Source organism: Trachurus trachurus, assembly GCF_905171665.1.
Source record: "Trachurus trachurus genome assembly, chromosome: 12".
NCBI classification, from domain to species: Eukaryota; Metazoa; Chordata; class Actinopteri; order Carangiformes; family Carangidae; genus Trachurus; species Trachurus trachurus.
The window spans coordinates 10,052,756-10,073,738 of record NC_139908.1 but is presented as its reverse complement, the minus strand read 5'-3'; the positions used below and the strand labels follow the sequence as shown (position 1 = coordinate 10,073,738).

Genomic DNA, 20,983 nt, shown 5'->3' with positions numbered 1-20,983 from the left:
GTAACATAAATATAATAAAATAAATTAAATTAAATAAAAAGAAAGAAAATGGCAGGACATATATTATATTTCTCCAAATATTTCTTCAATTATGTTAACAGTGTGTATACATTTTTTATTATCAATTCTTTTAATACATTCAAGGTAGTTCTTGAAATCAATTTCAAAAACAGGAAAGAAAGGTCGACCTTTGGAAAATTTGGTTTTATGTATGTGGAATTTTGCAATTAGAATAATCAGATTAATTAAGTGTTGCATTTTCCTATCTTTATTATTATAGTATAACAGTATATCTTTGGCATTCAATTTAATTGGTATGTTGGAATGTGATGTGATGTAAGCTTCAATTTTTTTTCCAAAAAATCTGGGAAAAATTACATTCAAAGAAAAGGTGCCTAATCGTTTCCACTTCAGCATTACAAAATACACAATTGGCATCAATATTGAGAAATTTTGACACAAATTTGTTAGTGGGGTAAATGTTATGTGTAATTTTATATTGAACTTCTTTGATTTTATTGGAGATAACAAATTTATGTGGAAGGAGCCATGTTGTTTTCCAATTAATGTCAGAGAAAGAGGAAGACCATACAAATTTTCCTCGAGGTGTAATTTTCCTTTTCCTGAAAAAATGATTCCTTATATGTTTATTGTTACAATGGTGACTCATAATGTTTATACTATTAATAAAGAGGGTAAAGTCAACTTTCTCTGCCTCTTGCCTTTCAAAATGACCTTTTATCAATTGGAGAATGCCACTAGGAATAGCTTTTATCACTGTTTGAAATTCTTTATAGGTAACAGGGAAGATTTTAGATCTAAGAAATTCTTAACTAAAAATTTCACCTACATCATTTTGTAAATCCTTAAGATATATTATTCCTTTTTCAATCCAATGTTTCAGAAATAGTGATTTATTTTTCCTAGTTATGAACTCATTGTTCCATATAATAGTTTTATGTGGAGAGAAGTTATGGACAAAGCATAGTTTTGCTGCTGAAAGGGCTTGTTGGTGAAATTTAGATAATTTTAGTGGTAATTTTGAAACATCATAATCACAATTTAGGAGAAAAGGTAACCCTCCAACTTTCCCAAAAATATTCTGAGGTATAAAATACCAAAGAGATTCTGGGTTTTTCAAATATTCTTTTATCCATTTTGTCTTAAAGGTATAGTTCATATCCATATAGTCTAACATCTCCATGCCGCCCTCCCCTCTCGGGGCTGCCAAGATCTCTTTTTTTAAACGATGGCATTTGTTTTTCCAGACAAAACTAATTAGGGTATTATTTATTTATTTCTGGACGTCGTATAAGAACCTCTTCTGGACGTTGATGTGACGTTCAATATCTGACGTAAAAAAGACGGGTGCACAATAATTTTTTATCACATCTTTTTTGGAAATCTTCAGCTGTGTGGTGTGACTCTCTCTTGACATCTATGTCCAAATTTGAATGTAATTTATAAAAATAAAAATAATATATTTATTGACGAAATTAAGCCTGGCGTCTGGTCTACGTAATGTGTAATGTGTGTGTGTGTGTGTGTGTGTGTGTGCGTGCGTGCGTGCGTGCGCTCGCGCGCTGGACACTGATTGCCGAGCAACGGTTGAAACTTGGTGTACTGCGCATGCACGAACCCGCGCAATTTGAATTTACGAGCGGTTAGTTTTGTGAGAAGCTGTCAGACAACTACGGATCGTCGACGGTAGTAGCTATATCCTATAGTTATGCACATGACCTTTTATTTAATGTTAAAGTCACACTCTTTTGTATGTGTTCATGGTATCAGTAACCCTCTGCTATTGTTAAAAAAAAACCTCAGATCGTCAACTTTTTTTTTTCTCAGAAGTTATAGCCTCACGTCACCAGCCATCAAAACGACTTTAATTAATGAGGATTTTAATATTTCATTATTCGTTTTTGTTTAGCCTCCATAGACTGTCGTTACAGCATGTTTTGATTGTCATGCACAATCATAACGGCATATTCTGCAACCTTGGTCCCCCTCATTTGAAAGAGGTAAAATCTATCATTTTTACTGTCGTTTAACGTTATCAGATTTCATCATTTTACAATTTCTCCATGCAAAAATATTTTTCTGTGCGTTTAACGTTATATGGAGTTATAGAGATAAAGTTAATTGGCTTGTTATGTCCAGCGGGATGGCGAAGGAGTAGGCCCGCATACAGTTCAGTAGGTGGCAGCATGGGACTAGCCCTACCATGGATGTAGCCTGTTAGCTCTCGGTCACTCCTAAGCCAATCCTAACCGGCGGTATCTGGATAAACTGACCACAGACTGGGGATTTAACGGTGACTTTCTCGGTAACAGGGGCCTGGGGGATCAGAGGTCGTTGCGTCGGTAACGGAAGTCTCTCTCGTCTCCTCTGCAGGTTGATCCGGAGCAGTGCGAGCGAGGACGGCGTCCTCCTCCTCTTCCTCACCGGCATCGCGGAGCGCGGCGCGGGGGAGCCGCAGGAGAAGGAGCCGCCGGTGCTGCAGGAGTCGTCCGACGGAGAGCAGACGCCCGGCGACGGGGGCACTCGGGCTTCAAGTCGGTGCTGTCGGCGGATTCATGTGACAGATTGGAGTTGTTCGTAGATCAAGAAACCCACAGTTTTTTTTTTTTTTTTTTTTTTTTTTTACTGTTCAGTGTTGTGAATTTCAGTGGACTGCTGCTGGATTTAATATTTTGATGTTGGACACTGCCTGAGGAGTTTGAATGCAGCCTGAACGCAGCTCAAACCGACCCGGTGCCAGCACGGACCAAGCTTTGATAAACACACCGGATCCACGTCGGTTTACCGTATCCTCCCGTACACGGCAGCTCAGTGACGGCGGCTTTTTGACTCGTTACACACTGTGGTTTCTGTGTTTTAGCGATGGTACAGGCTGAGGCCAGTATACAACAGGTAACATTGTTGTCTCTTTTCACCCCCTCTCTCCTCTGTGTACATTTAAATAGAGATCCCGCTACTTTATGTCCGCTTTGCTTGTTTACATTTCACAAAAAACTCATAGAAAAGGACTGATTCACTGCAATTAATTTAATTGTTTACATCCTTGCTTGGCATGCACTGAACACGTGTGATCACACAGCAGTGAGTGTCGGTCGAGAGAAGACACAAGCTCAACAGACATAAAATATCTTGGATGTTCTTTGTAAGAGCTGAAGACAAAGTCCTCTTTTTGACTACTGTGTTTCATGTTTATGAACCGAATTATCTTTCCTAAAACATTGAATTTAATTTCCAACAAAAATAATAAAAGTGTATTTTGAATTCTGCATTGGACTTCTTCATGGGAAAGGAGGGACACAGGAGGGGGGGCATACACACGTCAACAACAATATTTAATGTACGCACCCAAATGGTATTTGTGCACTTTCACAGTGCATAACATGCAATTACAATGTACTTTGAATGCTGTATTGGATACATGGCCTAATCTACATAATTTCATAAGGCCATTAATATGGTCAATATTTTTAAATATTTAAAATATTTTTTATGTATAAATTACGTTCAAATTAGTTTAATATAAGACGTCAAGAGGACGTCCACGCCGACCATTTTTCAACCTTATTTGAACCTTGTATAGACGTCCTATAAACGTCAAAACTGCCGGCGTATGTTGCATTTTCCGTCCAGTCCACAGACCGGCAAAAAAGTACGCTTCGCCTTTCGCCTAGCAACGGTTGCTAAGCTACACTCGTACTTGCACAGCCCCGTGGAATGCCAGGATGTAGGAATGACGCCATCGATTACGTCATGTATTTCCTTTCAAGTTGCCGTCCTTTGATGTGTGCATGACGTAACAATGTAAGTATATAGGCATTCCAAATACACAAGTGTTCATTCGTGCTCGGATTTCAAAGGACAGACCTGCGCTAAAGAAATCTCCTGAGAAAGTGTGTTAAATTTACAAATTAATTTGTTAAAACAAAAACAAATTGTTTGTAAAAACACAAACATCGCCATGGATAAACAAGTGATACCACTAATTGAGGCAGCGACTCTTCGCCCACAAATTGACTCCTTCTTGACCAAGTTTCCACCAAACGCCTGGGCGGCGATACTGAGTGGAGACACCGACGAGGAAACAAAAACTATTTTGGCAGAGTTTCTCGTTGACCTGATCACATTGATCGCAACAATCGTGTTCAATGCTGTTCAGTCAACTTCAACGGTGTGCGAGGCAGATATCCAGTCCGGACTAGGTAACGCTCTCTATCTTGGATTTGTTGAAGCTCTGAACGTCAACGACGATGGCGCCAAGTGCATCAGCTCACAGCAATTGACAAACCTGGTGGTTGCTGAGGTGGCAGAAAACGTCAGATCTGCTCTCTCCAAATCCGCGGAGTCATCTCCAGAAAATGTCTTCTGTTCCCCCAGAAGACTTGCCATCATGGTTGACCGCGCCTGTGAAATGTTGAGAACATTTGCCGCAAAATTGCTGAAACCACAACCGTTCAAGGCCAGGATGAAAACCAAGCACATGACTAAGTCCAAGACCAAGACCAAGACACCCTCATTAGAGAAACAAGTCCAGGACCAAATTGAAGACCTAGTAGAGAAGACAATCAAGATCAAGACCATGACGCCTTCACCACCGAGGACAGCCTCCTCCGACCAAAACCCAAAACACTTTGAAGTTTTGAAAGGTATTCAAAGAGAACTGAATGAAATCCTCCAGCCGTTTTTTAGGAAAACCCCTTCCTCGGTCCTGGAGGATCTGCGGTCCGAATCTTCTCTGGAGATCCTGATTGTTGCCAATGAAATCGCTCAATCCGAACAGACAAAACCGAACAGCAGAACTTTAGCTCCGAAAAGCAGAACTTCAGCTCCAAACAGCAGAACTTCGCCTCCAGACACCAAAAAAGTGAAGGCAAAGCTTGGAAACATTTTCACCAAGACCTTTATGCACGGATTCATTCATAACATTATCGCACAGGTGCGGGAGAAGTTCGAACTAGACTCCAAAGCTGAGAGCGAGGAGTCGGTCAAGTCCCTCATGTCCTGTGTCGACGCCCTGTTCCTCACAGAAGTACCAGAAGACGGAACAACTCAAGACGTGTACTTCCCTTCTCTGGACAGCGGAAGCTCAATATCACCCCAGGTGATGAAGGAAATGGCAGATCGGATGTTTTATCACATCACCAGCACCAATGTAAAACCGTTGGAATTCATCTCCACGGGATTAACATCTGACGAGATGTACGAAGACCTTCAGGACAGCGTCACGTCCTTCATCGAGGTAATGGACTGGTGGTTGACCTCTGGGCAAGCTGAAGAGCACAGCGGCAGGATGACGTCCACTCTGATGCAAATACTCGCAAGGCCATCCGTCTCCGAGGAGCCAACGCTGACATCCAAAGAGAAGATGTTAACCAGGATCATGGTGGAGAAACTCGTCGCGCGCATTTTCAGAAAGGCCAGAACAAGCGTGCCCAAGAATGTAGCGGCCATCACCGACCGTCTGCTTACACTCGTGTGGAACAAATGCCAAAACTCCAAATTTATCATCACCACGGACAACCTTTGCCACCTTGACAAAACCATTTACGACGAAATGCTGAAGTCCATTGGCTCCGCAAGGCACGTGCTGAGCCTCCTGCAGTCGGAGAGCGACCTCCTCGACGGTTTCGTCATGTGCGGCTTCCAGACACACTTGACCGTCCAACGTAGTGTCATCAGCAGATTCTTCTCCTCCATCGCTTCAATGTTCAGACGCTCTTCTCGCGTTGGTGTCCATTAGATGACACCTTGTATTTATCTTAGGAGAAACAAAAACTAACAATTTGGTCAATTTATACCTAGGACATTGGGTTTTCTCCAGGCGCTCTGGTTTGCCCACACAACAACAACAACAAACTTAAAAAAAAAAAAAAAAAAAATAGTAAAAATTAGGGCTTGATTGACCCAACACAACAACAAAAAAACAAAACAATAAAGGGGGTCGCTCAATTTTTCTCTAAAAGAAGAATATAGTTAATATCCACCGTTTCCCCCAAGTCACAGGTCTCCCCTCGCAAGTGACGCACAATTTGGTCAATTTATACCTGGGATATTGGGTTTTCTCCAGGCGCTCTGGTTAGCCCACACAACAACAACAAACTTAAAAAAAAAAAAAATTAGTAAAGGGGGGTCACTCCTCTCGCGTTAGTGTCATTTAGATGTGACACCTTATATTCATCTCATGAGAAAAAAATTAACATCTCAATTTTTCTCTAAAAGAAGAATATAGTTAATATCCACCGTTTCCACCAAGTCATGCCTCACAACCACGCCTCCCCCTGCAAGTAACGCACAATTTGGTCCGTTTATACCTAGGACATTGGGTTTTCTCCGGGTGCTCCGGTTTGCCCACACGACAACAAACTTAAAAAAAACAAAAAAAAAAAAACAGTAAAGGGGCTTGATTCCATCGCCAGCCGTTTGCTGCATGTCACTCCCCTTGTCTTTGTCTCTTCCTCTCTCTCCTTTCTTCTCTCTCTCTGTCTCACCCTCTCTCTCTCTCTCTCTCTCTCTCTCTCTCTCTCTGTCCCAACCCCATCTCTGTTTCTCCATTTCCTGTCTCTCTACAGCTATCCTAAAAGCCAAAATAAATTTAAAAAAATAAAAAATCCTAAAAAAAATGTTTTTGTATTGGTGTTGGTATTTTGTAGTCTAAAATCTATTTTTAGACTTTTTTTTTTTTTTTTTTTTTTTACAATGTAAATATATATTTCCATTTTTTTTTTGTCGACAATGCTTTTTTTGTTGAAAAAAATAAATTTGAAAAACAAAACAAACATTTATAGAAACAACATTTTGTATGAGAAAAGTTGCTGGTGCAACAAGAAACACATAAAGCACCATCTGTTGGGAAATAGCATAATAAACATATTATTTAATAACAAAAAATAACATGTAATATGGAGAATTAAAATCAATGTACAGTTTGTGCTGGCATTGTAATTTAACAATAGAAAAGACAAAAGGCATGAATAGGACACTTGTAATGTACAGCAGCGAAATGAAAAAGAAATCACTTTCCTTATTTTGGCCATCTGAAATCTGTATAAAACTCTATAATCCAGGTCTGCAGTTGGATTTTCAAATGATTTTAAGCTCCTAAATACTTTCTTCATCTTATTTCTAGTGGGTTTTTTTTTTTTTTTTTTTTTTAATCTAGCAATAACAAGGGCTCGGCCTCAGTCTAAATGTTGCAGGAATACATTGATCGATGCATCTCGAAAAATCTACACTGTTGCACATGCAAAGGCTGCAGGGTGGAGGGGGCAGATCTCTGATCGCCTATACTCTCATTGCACAGGGACAAATAAGCAGACCAATCTTTTAACACAAGACTACATATCTAAATATTAGCATTTTTCCATAACTGCGTTTACCTGCATGATACATACTGCTGATACTCTACAATAACAGGACTTAAACAAGAGGGATTGGACCACACATCGCCAGAGGAAAACATTCAGCACGGAGACTTTAACAAAAACATGACAGTAACCAGAATGAACAATTTCTATAATAGAGTTTTCTGGGAAATATAGTCTCTTCACTATACAGCATGTGTGTACTATGCTATCAATAATATGTCATTTCTATGAAGTCAAATCCAGTGGTTTAACACTGAATACCAAAAAGAAAGGAGTTGTGGGACATTCCTGTATCGTTCTGCTTTTTCTAATAAAGTGCAAAATGCTTAAAAACATAAAGCTGCACATCTGTCGGAACAAGGAGCTGATTTACAGATGTTCTTGTCCATGTTTGACAGAAACAGAAATAGTCCTATGATGCAGGCTCTTGACACAGGTATTGCGTTGCAGCATGAGAGAGTTCTGACTGTCTGACGGAGGCGTGTCGCAACAAGATCAGGATCCAGATTTTATCGAGACCATAAAACACACACTTGAATGATTATGAACGACAAAAGAGTCGACTTCTCTTACTTTGTATGATAGACTATGAACTACCAAGAACTATGAAATCACAGAATGATCATCAGTCGGGCAACCACAGACATATACACACTGTGCTTGTACCGCTAATTAATAATAAATAATCCTTTCATTTCATCATTTTTCATTAAGATAATTTAGTTTTTTAACAAAAATAAACTACAATCTGCATCACACAAATCTGCTTTTACAGTAAGGTTGCAGATGAAAACTCCTTTTAACTTGGCATCTTAGCGCCACCAGTGTGTCTTCAGTGCACTTGTGTACGGTAAGTTACGGTGTGACTGTTCAATGCCCGCTTCTTCATTTCAAGTCGACATGGAATCAGAAAAACAAAACAATATCCTTGCTATGACGCTCTATATACTGTAGATGGCACTGTTGTGTCACTTTTTAAAATGGGATGTGTGTAATTTGTTAGAGCTGTGTAATGTACACTGGCTGTTTGACAGAGGAGGAAAAGCACAGGTGTAAATAATAAGATCAGTGATAGCTCAAGTCCTCGAGTTGTAAATGCACCAAAAACTTGTTTGTTAAAACACAAGTTAAAGTTGTGACTGAGCAGCTGCTTTATTGGTTTTCTATTATGAATACCCTTTATTATATTATAGAGAAGATAACTGGGAACACTTGTATGATAACTACACATTATCAAGCATTATTGAATACGTTATTCATCATTTATAAAGATTTTTTTCTACATTGATACTAATTAATATGTAATTTATAAACACGGTTATGAATGTTTAAATCTTAAATAATAAGCTTATCTGTGATGTGTTCAATTACTGTGTTTTCAAACATTATTAATGATGGATTCAGCATATTTATCAATTACAAACCAGTTATTTAGGAGATGTCAGTGCATTTTAACATATAATTAGTTGGACATGTCCTAATGGCCATGTGTGTGTATTTACTAGCTAACTTATAATATGTTCTGAAAATACAATCATTGAACAAAATTATATACAAGCTTATCAGTCGAGATGTGCACATTCATAACACTTAGTATCAGTGTAGAAAGAATACTTTATGAATGATTAATAAAGTATTAACTAATACTAATAGTGTGTAGTTATACAATGTTACCAGGTTTTTTGTGTTATGGTAGGGTCTGGAAAAATGAACCCGTTTGGAAAAAACTGCATTGAAAATATGTTGGAATATTCTTAGATAAGAATATATTTATGTTGATTCGATTAGACAGAAACTGTGTGCACTGAGCTCTGCGTCATATTTCAGAAACAGATCTCAAGTATTGCATAAAAGTTCAGTGAATAACTGTAGCTGCCAAATAAAAGTAGTGGAGTAAAAATGATCTCCAAGTTGAAATCAGGTTAGAAACTCTCCACCACTGCTGACTGACTGGGACACTTCAATAAAACCATGTTATCAATAATATTATTAGTAACACTTGTGCTTTGCCTTCTGACATATCCGCTGTGGAAAATACAATTATGTTTTTCCTGATCGACTTTTTTTCCCCCTTTACACATTTTTGTACAATTTCTTTAAACATTTATGTTTATATAATTTGTTGTGTTTGGACTGGTTTGCGTAAAGCAATCTCACCATTATATTAATTTCATATTTGGTGAGTCAAACTGAGCTTTTTGTACAATTTAGGCCACAATATGCAGAAGCAATTCAAGTGGCTCAACCAATTATTTAATGGATTAAATGTGAGAATTTGAAATAAATAATGCATCACCTAATTTTGATTTCAATTTACTCCCTGAGAGCAAACACTCTTCTATTTATCTGTTTTCTATTTCACTGGCGATGACCATCTGAAAACATTTCTTCATTAGTGTTATTATTATTCATGCGTCTGTGCCATTTAAAAAAAAAACAGATAATGCGTTTCATTTGTCGTCAGGTAAGATTCGAGGGATCGCTATGGAAAGAACCATTTGCATTTGGTGGGGTTGGAATATATATAATAGGAATAATTAAATTTCTATATGATTGACATGTTAGCACCCTACGCTAATTTCACAGCCTCTTGATATGTCACATGATTAAACCAAACAGGACTCGATACTTCTTCAAATTAAAACAGGAGGATTTTAAGTTTCATCAGTGAGGAAACAAATTCATCGCGTCTTTCAGTGGAAGCGAGGAGGCCGTCAGGAATCATCATGGGTTCAACCAAACATCCAAATCCTTTCCCCTTTAATATAAAACATTAAATATCAACACACTCGCCCACCCACCCCCACCCCACCCGCAACTTCTTTCCACATAATAACAAAGATTGTGACGTCCTCATCTGACGAATGAAAGGTTACAATGCAAATACTCGCTCTGTGAAGACACCACTCGCTCCACGTGGAGTAATAATAATAAAAGGTAGAGACGGGCCCGGTCTCAGGTGTGACTCTGGAGCTCCTCTGTGTCCTCGTCACCCGACGGGGGCGGAGACTGGGCCTCTCACGTCTCAGATCACATGACTACAGTATCGGTATGAGTAGTCTCCCCCTCCATTAGTACCAGCGATGCTGTCGGACTGTCGAGTGAACACGTAATCCGCCTGCAGTGGTTGTGTTGTGATGAACACAGGTGGATGAAAACGGTTAATTCTGGCTCACAGTGTATCACAGGATCACAATTCAATCCAGTCTGAATGAAGGTACAGAAAAAAGCCGTGACTTGTTCCTCCGCGTCGTCGTTTCCTACTGGTTAGTGTGCTGCGTTGTGGTCTACTCTGCACAAGCCCCCCGTGATGAAGTCAGTCAGTCAGTCGGTCAGTTCTCGGTCCTTCCATCGTCTTTAGTTAGGTCCCGTGGAGCCGTCCGTGTCGCCGCTGGGCAGGGCGCCGTTGAGCTCCAGGAGGTTGTCGATGCCCAGATACCCCAGTAGGATCTCGCTCCGGCGGTGGGAGAGGTTGAGGATGTCTTCGGCCAAGCACTGGGCGGAGGTGAAGCGGACCTTGTCGTGGTCAAACATGTCCTTAAGGTACTGCACGATTTGTTGCTGCAGAGGAGAGAGGAAGGGAGACGAATGACAGAGATTAATATGCAATATATTACGGTGTTTTTAACTTAAACTTAAAGGGATAGTTCAACATATTGGCAAATTGGCCCATTGCCATAATCCTTATAGTTTTAGGAGTAGGTTTGTTTACTGCGAGCTGCTCAGAGCTACGCTACGGAGGCTCATGGGATTTCTTGGTTTCCCTCATCAAACTCATCAAATACACAATCCAGCAACTCCAAAACGCTCTGGTGGACAAGTTGTGACCTGCACATTCACCACGCTATGAGATGATAACAGAACGTTACGAGACAGAGTTGTTTTAGAGGTAAATGCAGAGACTGCTTGCCAAAAAACTTCCCCTGGCGGGAACGCGCATCAGCGGTTTTGCATGAAATGACCTCGCATAGAAAACAACTCTGTAACGTTCTGTTATTATCTCATAGCGTGGTGAATGTGCAGGTCACAACTTGTCCACCAGAGCGTTTTGGAGTTGTTGGATTGTGCATTTGATGAGTTTGATGAGGGAAACCAAGAAATCCCATTAGCCTCCGTAGCGTAGCCCTGAGCAGCTCGCGGCTCTGCTACGCTGTTCTAAAAATAGCTTGCACCGACAATTAAAGGTAACAAACCTACTGCTATGACTATAGGGATTATGGCAATGGGCCATAATGGGCCGTTGGATTTAGATCAGGTGACAAATAACACTTTTGTTTTAATTAATATAATATAGTATATAGTATATTTTTTGTACATAATTCCATATGTGTTCCTTCATAGTTTTGAATTCTTGAGTATGAACCTACAATGTAGAAAGAAATAAAAAATAAAGAAAAACCATTGAATGAGAAGGTGTGTCCAAACTTTTGACTGGTAGTGTAATGAAATGATTTTCACATCAGCATCCTCTGTATGTAACCAATGTACATAGTAAAAAAGCTTTGTTTGTGATGACAACACACAACGTGCTCTCACCTTGAAGATGGTGCACACTTCGCTGAGGTGCTGCCTGGGTCCCAGAAACCCAAAAGCTAAAACAGGGCTCACGTGTTCTGATATGGCGTAGAAGTGGGAGATAAAACCGTCAGGAACCTGTGGACAGGAGAGGAGCAGCTGTTAAATCTACACACACACACACGAATAAACGTAACACACTCAGTTTTCAAACTGTCTCGAACTCACCATGAGCAGACGCCTTTTTGCCTTTAGGACGGACCAGCAGGCCGTCGCCAGAGCCTAAAAGACACAGTGGAGTCATTTGTAAATGTCTTATTGGTGCTTTCACTGAGGATTTAGTGTGTGTGTGTTTGTGTGAGTGAGTGAAAACTAACCGTCTCTTTAAAGCTGTCGGAGAGCCAGCGATTCCTCAACACAGCCACCACAGAGGAGGGAGGACTCTCCAGGTCCTCGAATGCATCCATGAGGATGAAGTCCAACACGATGTCGAAAAAGTTCATACACACCACCTGCAGAGAGCGTCGCGTTAAAATACACAACAGTACCGAGGGGTTGCAAGTGTGTGGCTGTTTTGTTCATATTTCAGGATGATACACACTCCTAAGAAATGTAGCAATAAGGAAAATATCAATGACTATGACTTGGGTCATATATTAATAAAAAAGTATTAAAGGAAGAGTTCAACATTTTGGCAAATTGGCCCATTGCCATAATCCCTATAGTCATAGCAGTAGGTTCGTTACCTTTAATTGTTGGTGCAAGCTATTTTTAGAACGGCGGGGCAGAGCCGCGAGCTGCTCAGAGCTACGCTATGGAGGCTAATGGGATTTCTTGGTTTCCCTCATCAAACTCATCAAATACACAATCCAACAACTCCAAAACGCTCTGGTGGACAAGTTGTGACCTGCACATTCAACACGCTATGAGATAATAACGGAACGTTACGAGACAGAGAGTTGTTTTTGAGGTAAATTCATGCATTCATGTAACGTTTCGTTATTATCTCATAGCGTGGTGAATGTCCATAGCGTAGCGTAGCTCTGAGCAGCTCGCGGCTCTGCTCCGCCGTTCTAAAAATAGCTTGTACCGACAATTAAAGGTAACGAACCTACTGCTAAAACTATAGGGATTATGGAAATGGACCATTTTGCCAAAATGTTGAACTATCCCTTTAAATAATAGTCACTATAAAACTATCCTTAATGTTTTAATGACTTTTGAGTATCTATCTGAATCAATCATTTATAATAAAGACGTCCAGTCACAGAGTAGACAAACCCGACTGTGGCGCAGCAGTTCAGTTAAAGTTTAATTCAGGCTCGTCACAGGGTTTCTCAGGTTCATGTAAACTGTCCGAGTCTTCATGAATAAATCAATAAACACATAGGCTTAGAGCAACAGATATAGCATGAAACAAGATAGGTCAAATCCTAGTGTGTGTCTGGAGCGCCTGTTGTTATATCAACATCATCTGACAATATCGGTAAAATAAATTTAAGAAACACAAAGGTGCGTTCCCTGATCAACACTCAGAGGTAAAGTGAGAAGAGACAAACTGTCTTTCTCCTTTTTTACATTATTTTTCACAAGATTCGACGACGGGATCACTCACCCCTCGGCCCTCCAGCTCCATCGTAGTGATGGACCACGTCTCCTCCCTCTGAGTGTAAAGCAGCATGTCCTCGTAGCTCTCCAGGAAGGCTTTGGGACTCTGAGGTGAAGCAAGAAAAGACGACAACAATAAACAAAAAAACAACACAGAAACTGATTCGTTAAAGCCGTTTTCAAAATGAACAAGACGTTTTTTTACCTTGTTCGCCTTCACCATTAAACCTGTGATCATCTGCTTCCCGGTCTCCATGAAAAATGTGCGATGAGTTTCATCTAGCAACAGGAACTGAGAGGAAAAAACCCCATAACTTTTTTATTATATAGTTATACACTATGAATTAAAAACATAATTTCACTTTTTTACAACCAAAATAATTTCCATTTAAAGCTGCCTGCTCTGCTTTTGACCACTTGTGGGGCTATAGATCAATGTTGTGATGAGCTGCTCCTTCTACAGTTTGCATGAGGTTGTGTGATTTTGCCAGTTCATGTAGGTAAATGGTTGTAAAAGAAGAAAATCCCAACTAGTAAATGTAAACATTGGACATTTAACAACGTGAAATAACGTCTTATGAGCTGAAACACACCTGGAATGCTTGTCTGACACAGTGTAGTTTGGAAAGGAAGTCTTGATCCCCGTTACATTCAAGTAATTCAGTCCTGGTAAAAAGAGACAGGTATTAAAGTCAAAGTTTCTATGGCGACAGGTGCTTATTTACTTCATTTACAGAAGTCATTTGTTTATAGTTTCTGGTCACTTGATCGATCTAAGTTGAATGTTTACTCTCCCTTTATCCATTGGTTTACTTTTTACCTGTTTAATGAATGAATGAATTCACACATTCAAAATGCTGCATCTGGAAATGATGCAGATGTGAACGAAAACAGTAAAGATACAACATTATATATATGTATTGAGTTACCTCAGGGACCTATAGGACACTTTGGCTTCTCGGACCAGTGACAAGGCTTCTTCATAAAGAGCTGCGGGTTTAAGCGGCGGGTAGACTTCATCTAGAGCCAGGGCATCAAACATCTGCACAGACAAAACACACATAGCCCCATTGCACATCTGTCTATGCAGGAAAAGCTGCAGAAATGATTTGAGCTGCAGAACCACTGTCCAAGTGTCCCTGATACAAACACTAGAGGGAGCTAATGAGTCCGTCACTGCTCTACCTGAACCTAAAGACCTCACCTCTGCAGCCGAGAAGAAGGAGTCGTCGGACGCAATAGTAGTTGCATCGTTGTCTTGTAGTCGGTGGAAACTCTCCACTTGAGGCAAGATTAGAGTTCCTTCACTCTCTGACAGAGGAACAAGACAAACGGTGACGACAGATATAAAATATAGTGTATAGAGTACAGTGACACATTTATCATGACTTATCTTCCTCAAATGTCACTAAGCAGATCTCTTATTATCCTTCAGACTTGAGATTCTTCACCCAAAATCGATAATTCACAAATCTTGTACTCACCGTCATGCCAAGGAAGGGTTTGGAGAACTTTCAGAGTTATCAAAACGCTTTTGTAGTTCCAGGGGGGGTCCGGCTGGAAACTGATTTTTATATAATGGCGGCGGATTGAGTTCACTTTTGAATCGTCCAAAACACACACTATGAAACATCCAGATACCTCCATAATGCTCGTCCGTATTGACCCAAGTGTCCTGAAGCCGCCACATGAAAAAGTTGTTTGGAAAAAATGAATTATATCTCTGTTTTTAGCCTTGTTGTAGCAGTAGCGTCCAGTGGCTGCGCGAGATTTGCTGCGAGATGTTCTTCCGTGTTTACATCATACATCCAATGGTTTACAACGACGAACGAACATCTCGCAGCAAATCTCGCGCAGCCACTGGGAGCTACTGCTACAACGAGGATAAAAACACAGATCAAATTATTTTTTTCTGAGCAACTTTTTCATGTGGCGGCTTCAGGACACTTGGGTCAGTACGGACGAGCAGTATGGAGGTATCTGGATGTTTCATAGTGTGTGTTTTGGACGATTCAAAAGTGAACTCTATCCGCCGCCATTGTATGAAGATCCGTTTCCAGCCGGACCCCCCCTGGAACTCCAAAAGTGTTTTGATGACTCCGAAAGTTCTCCAAACCCTTCCTTGGCATGACCGTGAGTAGATGATTGGTGAATTATTGATTTTGGGTGAAGTATCCCTTTAAGGTCACATATAAGGTCACACATGACTCTCACCAAAGTCTGCCAGGACGCTGTCTGTTGGGATACTGCTGCCAAAATCCTCTTGTAGGTGGTACGCCCTGTCCAGCAGCGACTCCAGCTTCTCAGCAAAGACTTTGCTACGGGGTTCAATCTATAATTAATCACAGAGAAAAAGCAATTAACAAGCCTCAAAATTACTTTAATATTATACAAATATTATTTTCTTTCAGTTATACTTTATTGACATTGTGTTACTTTAAACCGACTACATTCAGATCACAATGGGTGAAAAATGACTCCATGTAATCAGAGGAAAGTAAAACCAGCTGTGTGTAATGAGTGTTTCATGGTTACCATGGAAAAGTCTCCACACGCCGCGGCCGCAGCCGCCCCCTGCAGAGCCAGGCTGTTGTTGCTGGAGCTCGAGTGGGTGTGATGGCGAATGTTCAGGGCCTGCTCCCACTTCTGCAGAGCTTCCTCAAACAGCTCCATCCCTACAGGAGGAAAAGCACCGACACTAAACCAAACCGTCTATAAATGAGACAGAAAGTCACTGGAGTTGCTCGAGTAGGTCTATCTATATTTTTTTCATGACTGAAGCTTTGTGGCTTCCTCTTTAAAAGTGTAAAATGACATCCCTTGGTCTCAGTAATGAGGTGGAACTACATCCTGTGGACATAATACATTTCTCATTTCACACGCTGGTCATATGTCACATTATAAACACATGACATGATAAAACTCAGAATAATATTAAATACCAACCCATTAAATACAGATTCTCTGCATTAGAATCCTCTACTGTCCCCGACTCCTCCACCACAGGCTCTGCCTCCCAGGGTGTGGATGGATTGGCTGACGACTGATTTGGGGAACTTGGTACCCGCATCTGGGCCAAAAAAATATAAAATCATACAGTAGAAAGACAAAATGTGAAAATAAATTAGGCATGTAAGCAAGGGGGGAAAAAAGAAAGTAAAGGAAACAGTATGGAGGATGAAACTAACCGATGCCAGGCTGTGTGAGGAACTGGAGTGTTTACTGGGAGCCAGGGAGGAGATCCCACTCATGGTGTCGTTGCTCCTGGTGCTCGGACTCATCATCTGCCGTCCCGTGAACTGACCTGTACAGACAAACACAAACAAACTCTCTTGTTTGGTGCCATAACCCACCGGTTCCCAAACAGCCTTACAACAAGGATATGATTTTACATATGGCTATTTACACTAAGATAAAGCAGGATCAACCAGTCCAAGTAATATCCATGTAACTCATGAGTTAACATTGTCGCTGTCATGTGCAAACTTAATTTTGACACATTACTTTAGAAGAAGAATATCTCATTCAAGGTTATATCCATAAACCACAGTACTGACTGAGTAAACATGTGAATATTGATACTGTGCAAATTTACATTTTGAGACACGGCCACTCAGAGATCATCTTTCATGTTTAACACAATCTGTAGGCATCTAAATATAAGGAGGAACATTTATTTGTATTGTTTTATTTTTAATTTTAACTACTACTTTTATCTTTTTTAACAATTACAGCTAAAATGCAGTATTTCTAATAATTCTAAAACGTTATTTGATTTCTGGAAATCATCTCGCGACTCCACTCTCAGTGCCTTGCGACCCCTATGGGGGTCCCAACCCTGACTTTGAGAACCCCTGCTCTGCTATTGATTGATTGAAATGTTTAATTTGAATATGAAAAACAAAATAAAAAAGGAGGATAAGACAAAACATTTAAACATGAGATATAGAAATGCATATTTGAAAAGGAGTGAGAAGAAGTAAAACTTATAAACTCCCACCCCCTCTCCTTAAATAATGAATAACTACCTAAACCTGTCTTACGTTACGAAACATGAATATAATTAACATATACACCTAATACAGTAATTATATACCTACACATATGCACACGTACACACTTACACATGCATACACATACACATCCATATGTACACACACACATCTCCATATAGGGGTGGGAGAAAAAATCGATTCATATAGATATTGCAATATCTTTTTTGACGATTTTTAAATCGATTTTATTTTTCAAAAATCGATTTTTTTTTGTTGTTGTTGAATTTTTTAAATATTGTGCAATGTGTATTTGTTAGCCTCTTTTACATACAGAGAGTACAGGCTTTGAAAAGGGTTTAAGTTCACTTTATAATGGAGTATGTTAATTTATAGGCTCCTACAGTATTTGTGTGCAGATAAATGTTAAAAATGCAGACTAAAAATCGAGAGAATCGGCAATAAAGTAGAATCGCAATTTAAATCGAATCGCCATCCAAAAAATCGTAGAAGAATCGAATCGGGAGAAAAGCATATCGTCCCAGTCCTATCTCCATACATACAAACATACATACTATGTACCCATATACAGTAATATATTCCTACTACCAGCATCCACCTTCACATTCAGTAAACACATACACACACTACCCACGCTATAACACACACAGGAAATTCGGCATTTCAAAATTGACAAACTAAAGACGTGCACCACACCTCTCTTTAGTGAGGACGGTCGTCCCGTCTTTATCAGCGCCTCAGGTATTCCCACCGTCTTCTGTCCCTCCTTTCCTTGCGTCACCTGCTTCCTTTTCCTCCCGCGCCTCTTGAGCTGATGAGCGGTGAGAGCCAGAGCCACGCTGCCCAGCGCCGTGGCAAACAGCACCTTCTTCAGGCTCGGGGTGAGCTTCAGCTGGGAAAATATGGACTGAAAAGAGCAGAGAGAGAGAGAGAGAGGGGAAACATCATCCGTCATCGTCGTAGCTGTCGCTCATTTTTCACCTCAACAAGTCTGCCATGGATAGAGATGCAAAAACTTAACTGCGTATGCAAAGTGGCTTACCTGCCCAAATGTGGAGTAGAGAAAGACCGGGATCTCCGCTACCGTCATGGCCAGAGCCTGGGCGATGGACATCCCGTCTGCTTGTTTGAGTGACATCTCAGAAAATCAAAAAATGCCTTCAGGCCACCGTCTCCCGGAGCTCCCTCACATTCACTCTGAACGAACTTTCCTCTCTGCAGAGATCAGCCAGCTCAGGGCTTCTTCCTGATGAACCGTCTGTCGTCATTCAACCCTGAATCCTCGCGCTCTCCGCTCCAGTCCGGTGGTTTACACAGTTGCAGGTTTTACTCCCCTACAAAAGATAAGACATATTAGCTCCAGTGCAGAAGCATCCTCTATTTATAGCTGCATCGGGGCCCTGCAGTGATAATGGAGACAATAGCTGCTGCTGCTGCTGCTGCTGTGGCTGTTGTTGATCTCAGGGCAAAATCCGGTCACAGAATGAACTTGCGAAAGGTTCATGGTTTAGACTGGGAAGATCAAGCTCGCATTAACTGTTAAAGCAGCAGAGCAACTTGACATCCTGCCAGCTCACTACTACCTATCTACACTGCCTGGTATGCAGCCAGTTACCCAAAGCTTGCTTCACACCTAGCTACAACACATGACCAACAGCGTGACAAACTTGGCTGGACTTCTTTCTTTCTTTCTTTGGAGCAAGGCTGTCTGATTCAATGAAATTATTGATTATTAATGTGCAAAAATAACAAATGATTCAGACATTCAGTCAGACATGGCAAATTATTAATGATGCAGAGGCTTTTAGTTCATTTCATCTTCATAGCCATTACTGAGAAACTGCCACCATACTATTGAACCATGGTCCATACCCAACAGACTGAACATGGCAAGTCTGCCTCTTTTGCTATGATGCACCTTGCAATTGTGTTTTGCCCTAATTATGCATATAGTGTATTTGTGATGTGTCATAATTCTGCATATACTATGTGCTTTTGATTTGAATACTGGTTGTGATCTCGACGACATTGCAAACACAGGTCAAACACCTCAATGTCAATTTCGAGAACGAATAATAAAGGTTTGTATTGAATGAATTAATAACAAGACTTGACTGTAAGGTGAATATCAAAGCTAGGCGGCTAGTTTAGAGGCCGTGAATGAACCATGGCACTACTTTATCAACTTTTACCACAAAACACAGAGTATGTAGGCTATGAGGTCAGTTTTAGATCTTTTTTTATGAATGACAAGCCACAAGCAGCAGCACAAGAGCATGCTAACGTTAGCTAGCACGCTTAGCTCGCCTTAGCTCAGCTCGAGCTGTCACTTGACATCACGGCAGCAGCCGGTTTAACCGGACACTGGCCGCGGGTCTTTGAACTGACACAGAGCTCCGCTGACAGCTCACCGACGACAACAACTAATAACATAATCCCGTACACAGGTACATACCGCGGGGATCCATCCGAGGCGGCGGAGGGAAGGGAAGGACGTTCCTGTGTCAGTGAAAGCCGCACACTAGATTTTTTTACTCGGGGGCGGTGCTTTGGAAACGTAGGAAAAAGTGACACGGCCGTGAACCAATCGGATGCGGTGTACGAGCAACGGAATTCTTTGGTCGACCAATAGAATGCGAGGTGGGAGGGACGAACGCGTTTATCATCCAATCACGTCGTAGATCATAGAGCATCATTGTCCCCGACCGAGAGGAGAGGACAAGAATCAGAAAGTAAAAGCTGTCAAAAAGTTTCCCGGTGGTTCGTTTGCTTACAACACGGTTATTCAAAGAAGAAAAAAGAAGGGGAAAAAACACGAAAGACACGCAAATGACGGTTGTTTTTTGTGATATAACTTTGGGGTCACGAATAACTGATTTTAAAATTCACTCGACTGGCCTTTTAAAAAAAAACTAACCCATGCGATTTCGTATTTCGGGAAGCTGATTTTACGAGTGGAACGTGAAGGCAACACTGGCCCGTCAAGTTGGCCAAAATAATCAGAAGGGATTGTTTCCGGATGGGGCATTTCCTTTTCAGAATAAAAGCGCAAAGGCTTAAGCCTAATGTACAATTTATAACCAGGTGCTATGCTTTTATTCTTTCTTTTTCTTTTCTTTTCTTTCTATTTAAAAAATAATAATACATTTATATCACAGTGGCCTGTGGATAAATAGCTTGATATTTATATGACAACATAAACGTTTGTTTTGTTTTGTTTTTTCCAAAATGATGCGTGCATTTCACACTACTTTTACATCATGCTACACATTTTATTTTAGAATGCATGTAATAATATCAAAGAAAAATGTTCATGAAATGTGTTAGTGGGGGGAAAAAGTGGGACACTTTGTAATAAAATTATCTAAATGCCATAAAAATAATATATTTAATAATAATGGCTTGAGTTTGGATAATTTCTACAGTTCTGGGGGTAAAAAAGAAGGGGAAAAAAGGTGTGTTGAT

At 40.5% G+C, this 20,983-nt stretch overlaps 1 protein-coding gene across 1 annotated transcript; it reads right to left on the bottom strand.

Moving 5' to 3' along the window:
- Positions 1-6,862: 6,862 nt before the first annotated feature.
- miga2 (mitoguardin 2) lies at positions 6,863-20,032 on the bottom strand. The gene is made up of 16 exons (XM_083983528.1): positions 19,974-20,032; positions 18,561-18,852; positions 18,215-18,425; positions 16,694-16,809; positions 16,452-16,575; positions 16,041-16,180; positions 15,720-15,837; positions 14,710-14,816; positions 14,435-14,547; positions 14,099-14,171; positions 13,711-13,797; positions 13,513-13,611; positions 12,275-12,409; positions 12,126-12,179; positions 11,919-12,035; positions 6,863-10,943 (listed from the first exon to the last, which is right to left on the bottom strand). Exons 2-16 carry the CDS (start codon positions 18,654-18,656, stop codon positions 10,740-10,742), a joined length of 1,794 nt encoding a protein of 597 aa, XP_083839654.1. The 5' UTR covers positions 18,657-18,852; positions 19,974-20,032; the 3' UTR covers positions 6,863-10,739.
- Positions 20,033-20,983: the final 951 nt, after the last annotated feature.

What these genes read in the sequence shown, in the direction of transcription:
- miga2 (XM_083983528.1), bottom strand. Translation starts at nt 18,656, where the DNA reads ATGTCACTCAAACAAGCAGACGGGATGTCCATCGCCCAGGCTCTGGCC. An exon ending in GTGTCCTATAGGTCCCTGAG is followed by an intron (nt 14,172 to 14,434) that starts GTAACTCAATAC and finishes TCTTTTTACCAG; the next exon opens with GACTGAATTACTTGAATGTA. An exon ending in GTGTCAGACAAGCATTCCAG is followed by an intron (nt 13,798 to 14,098) that starts GTGTGTTTCAGC and finishes TTTTCCTCTCAG; the next exon opens with TTCCTGTTGCTAGATGAAAC.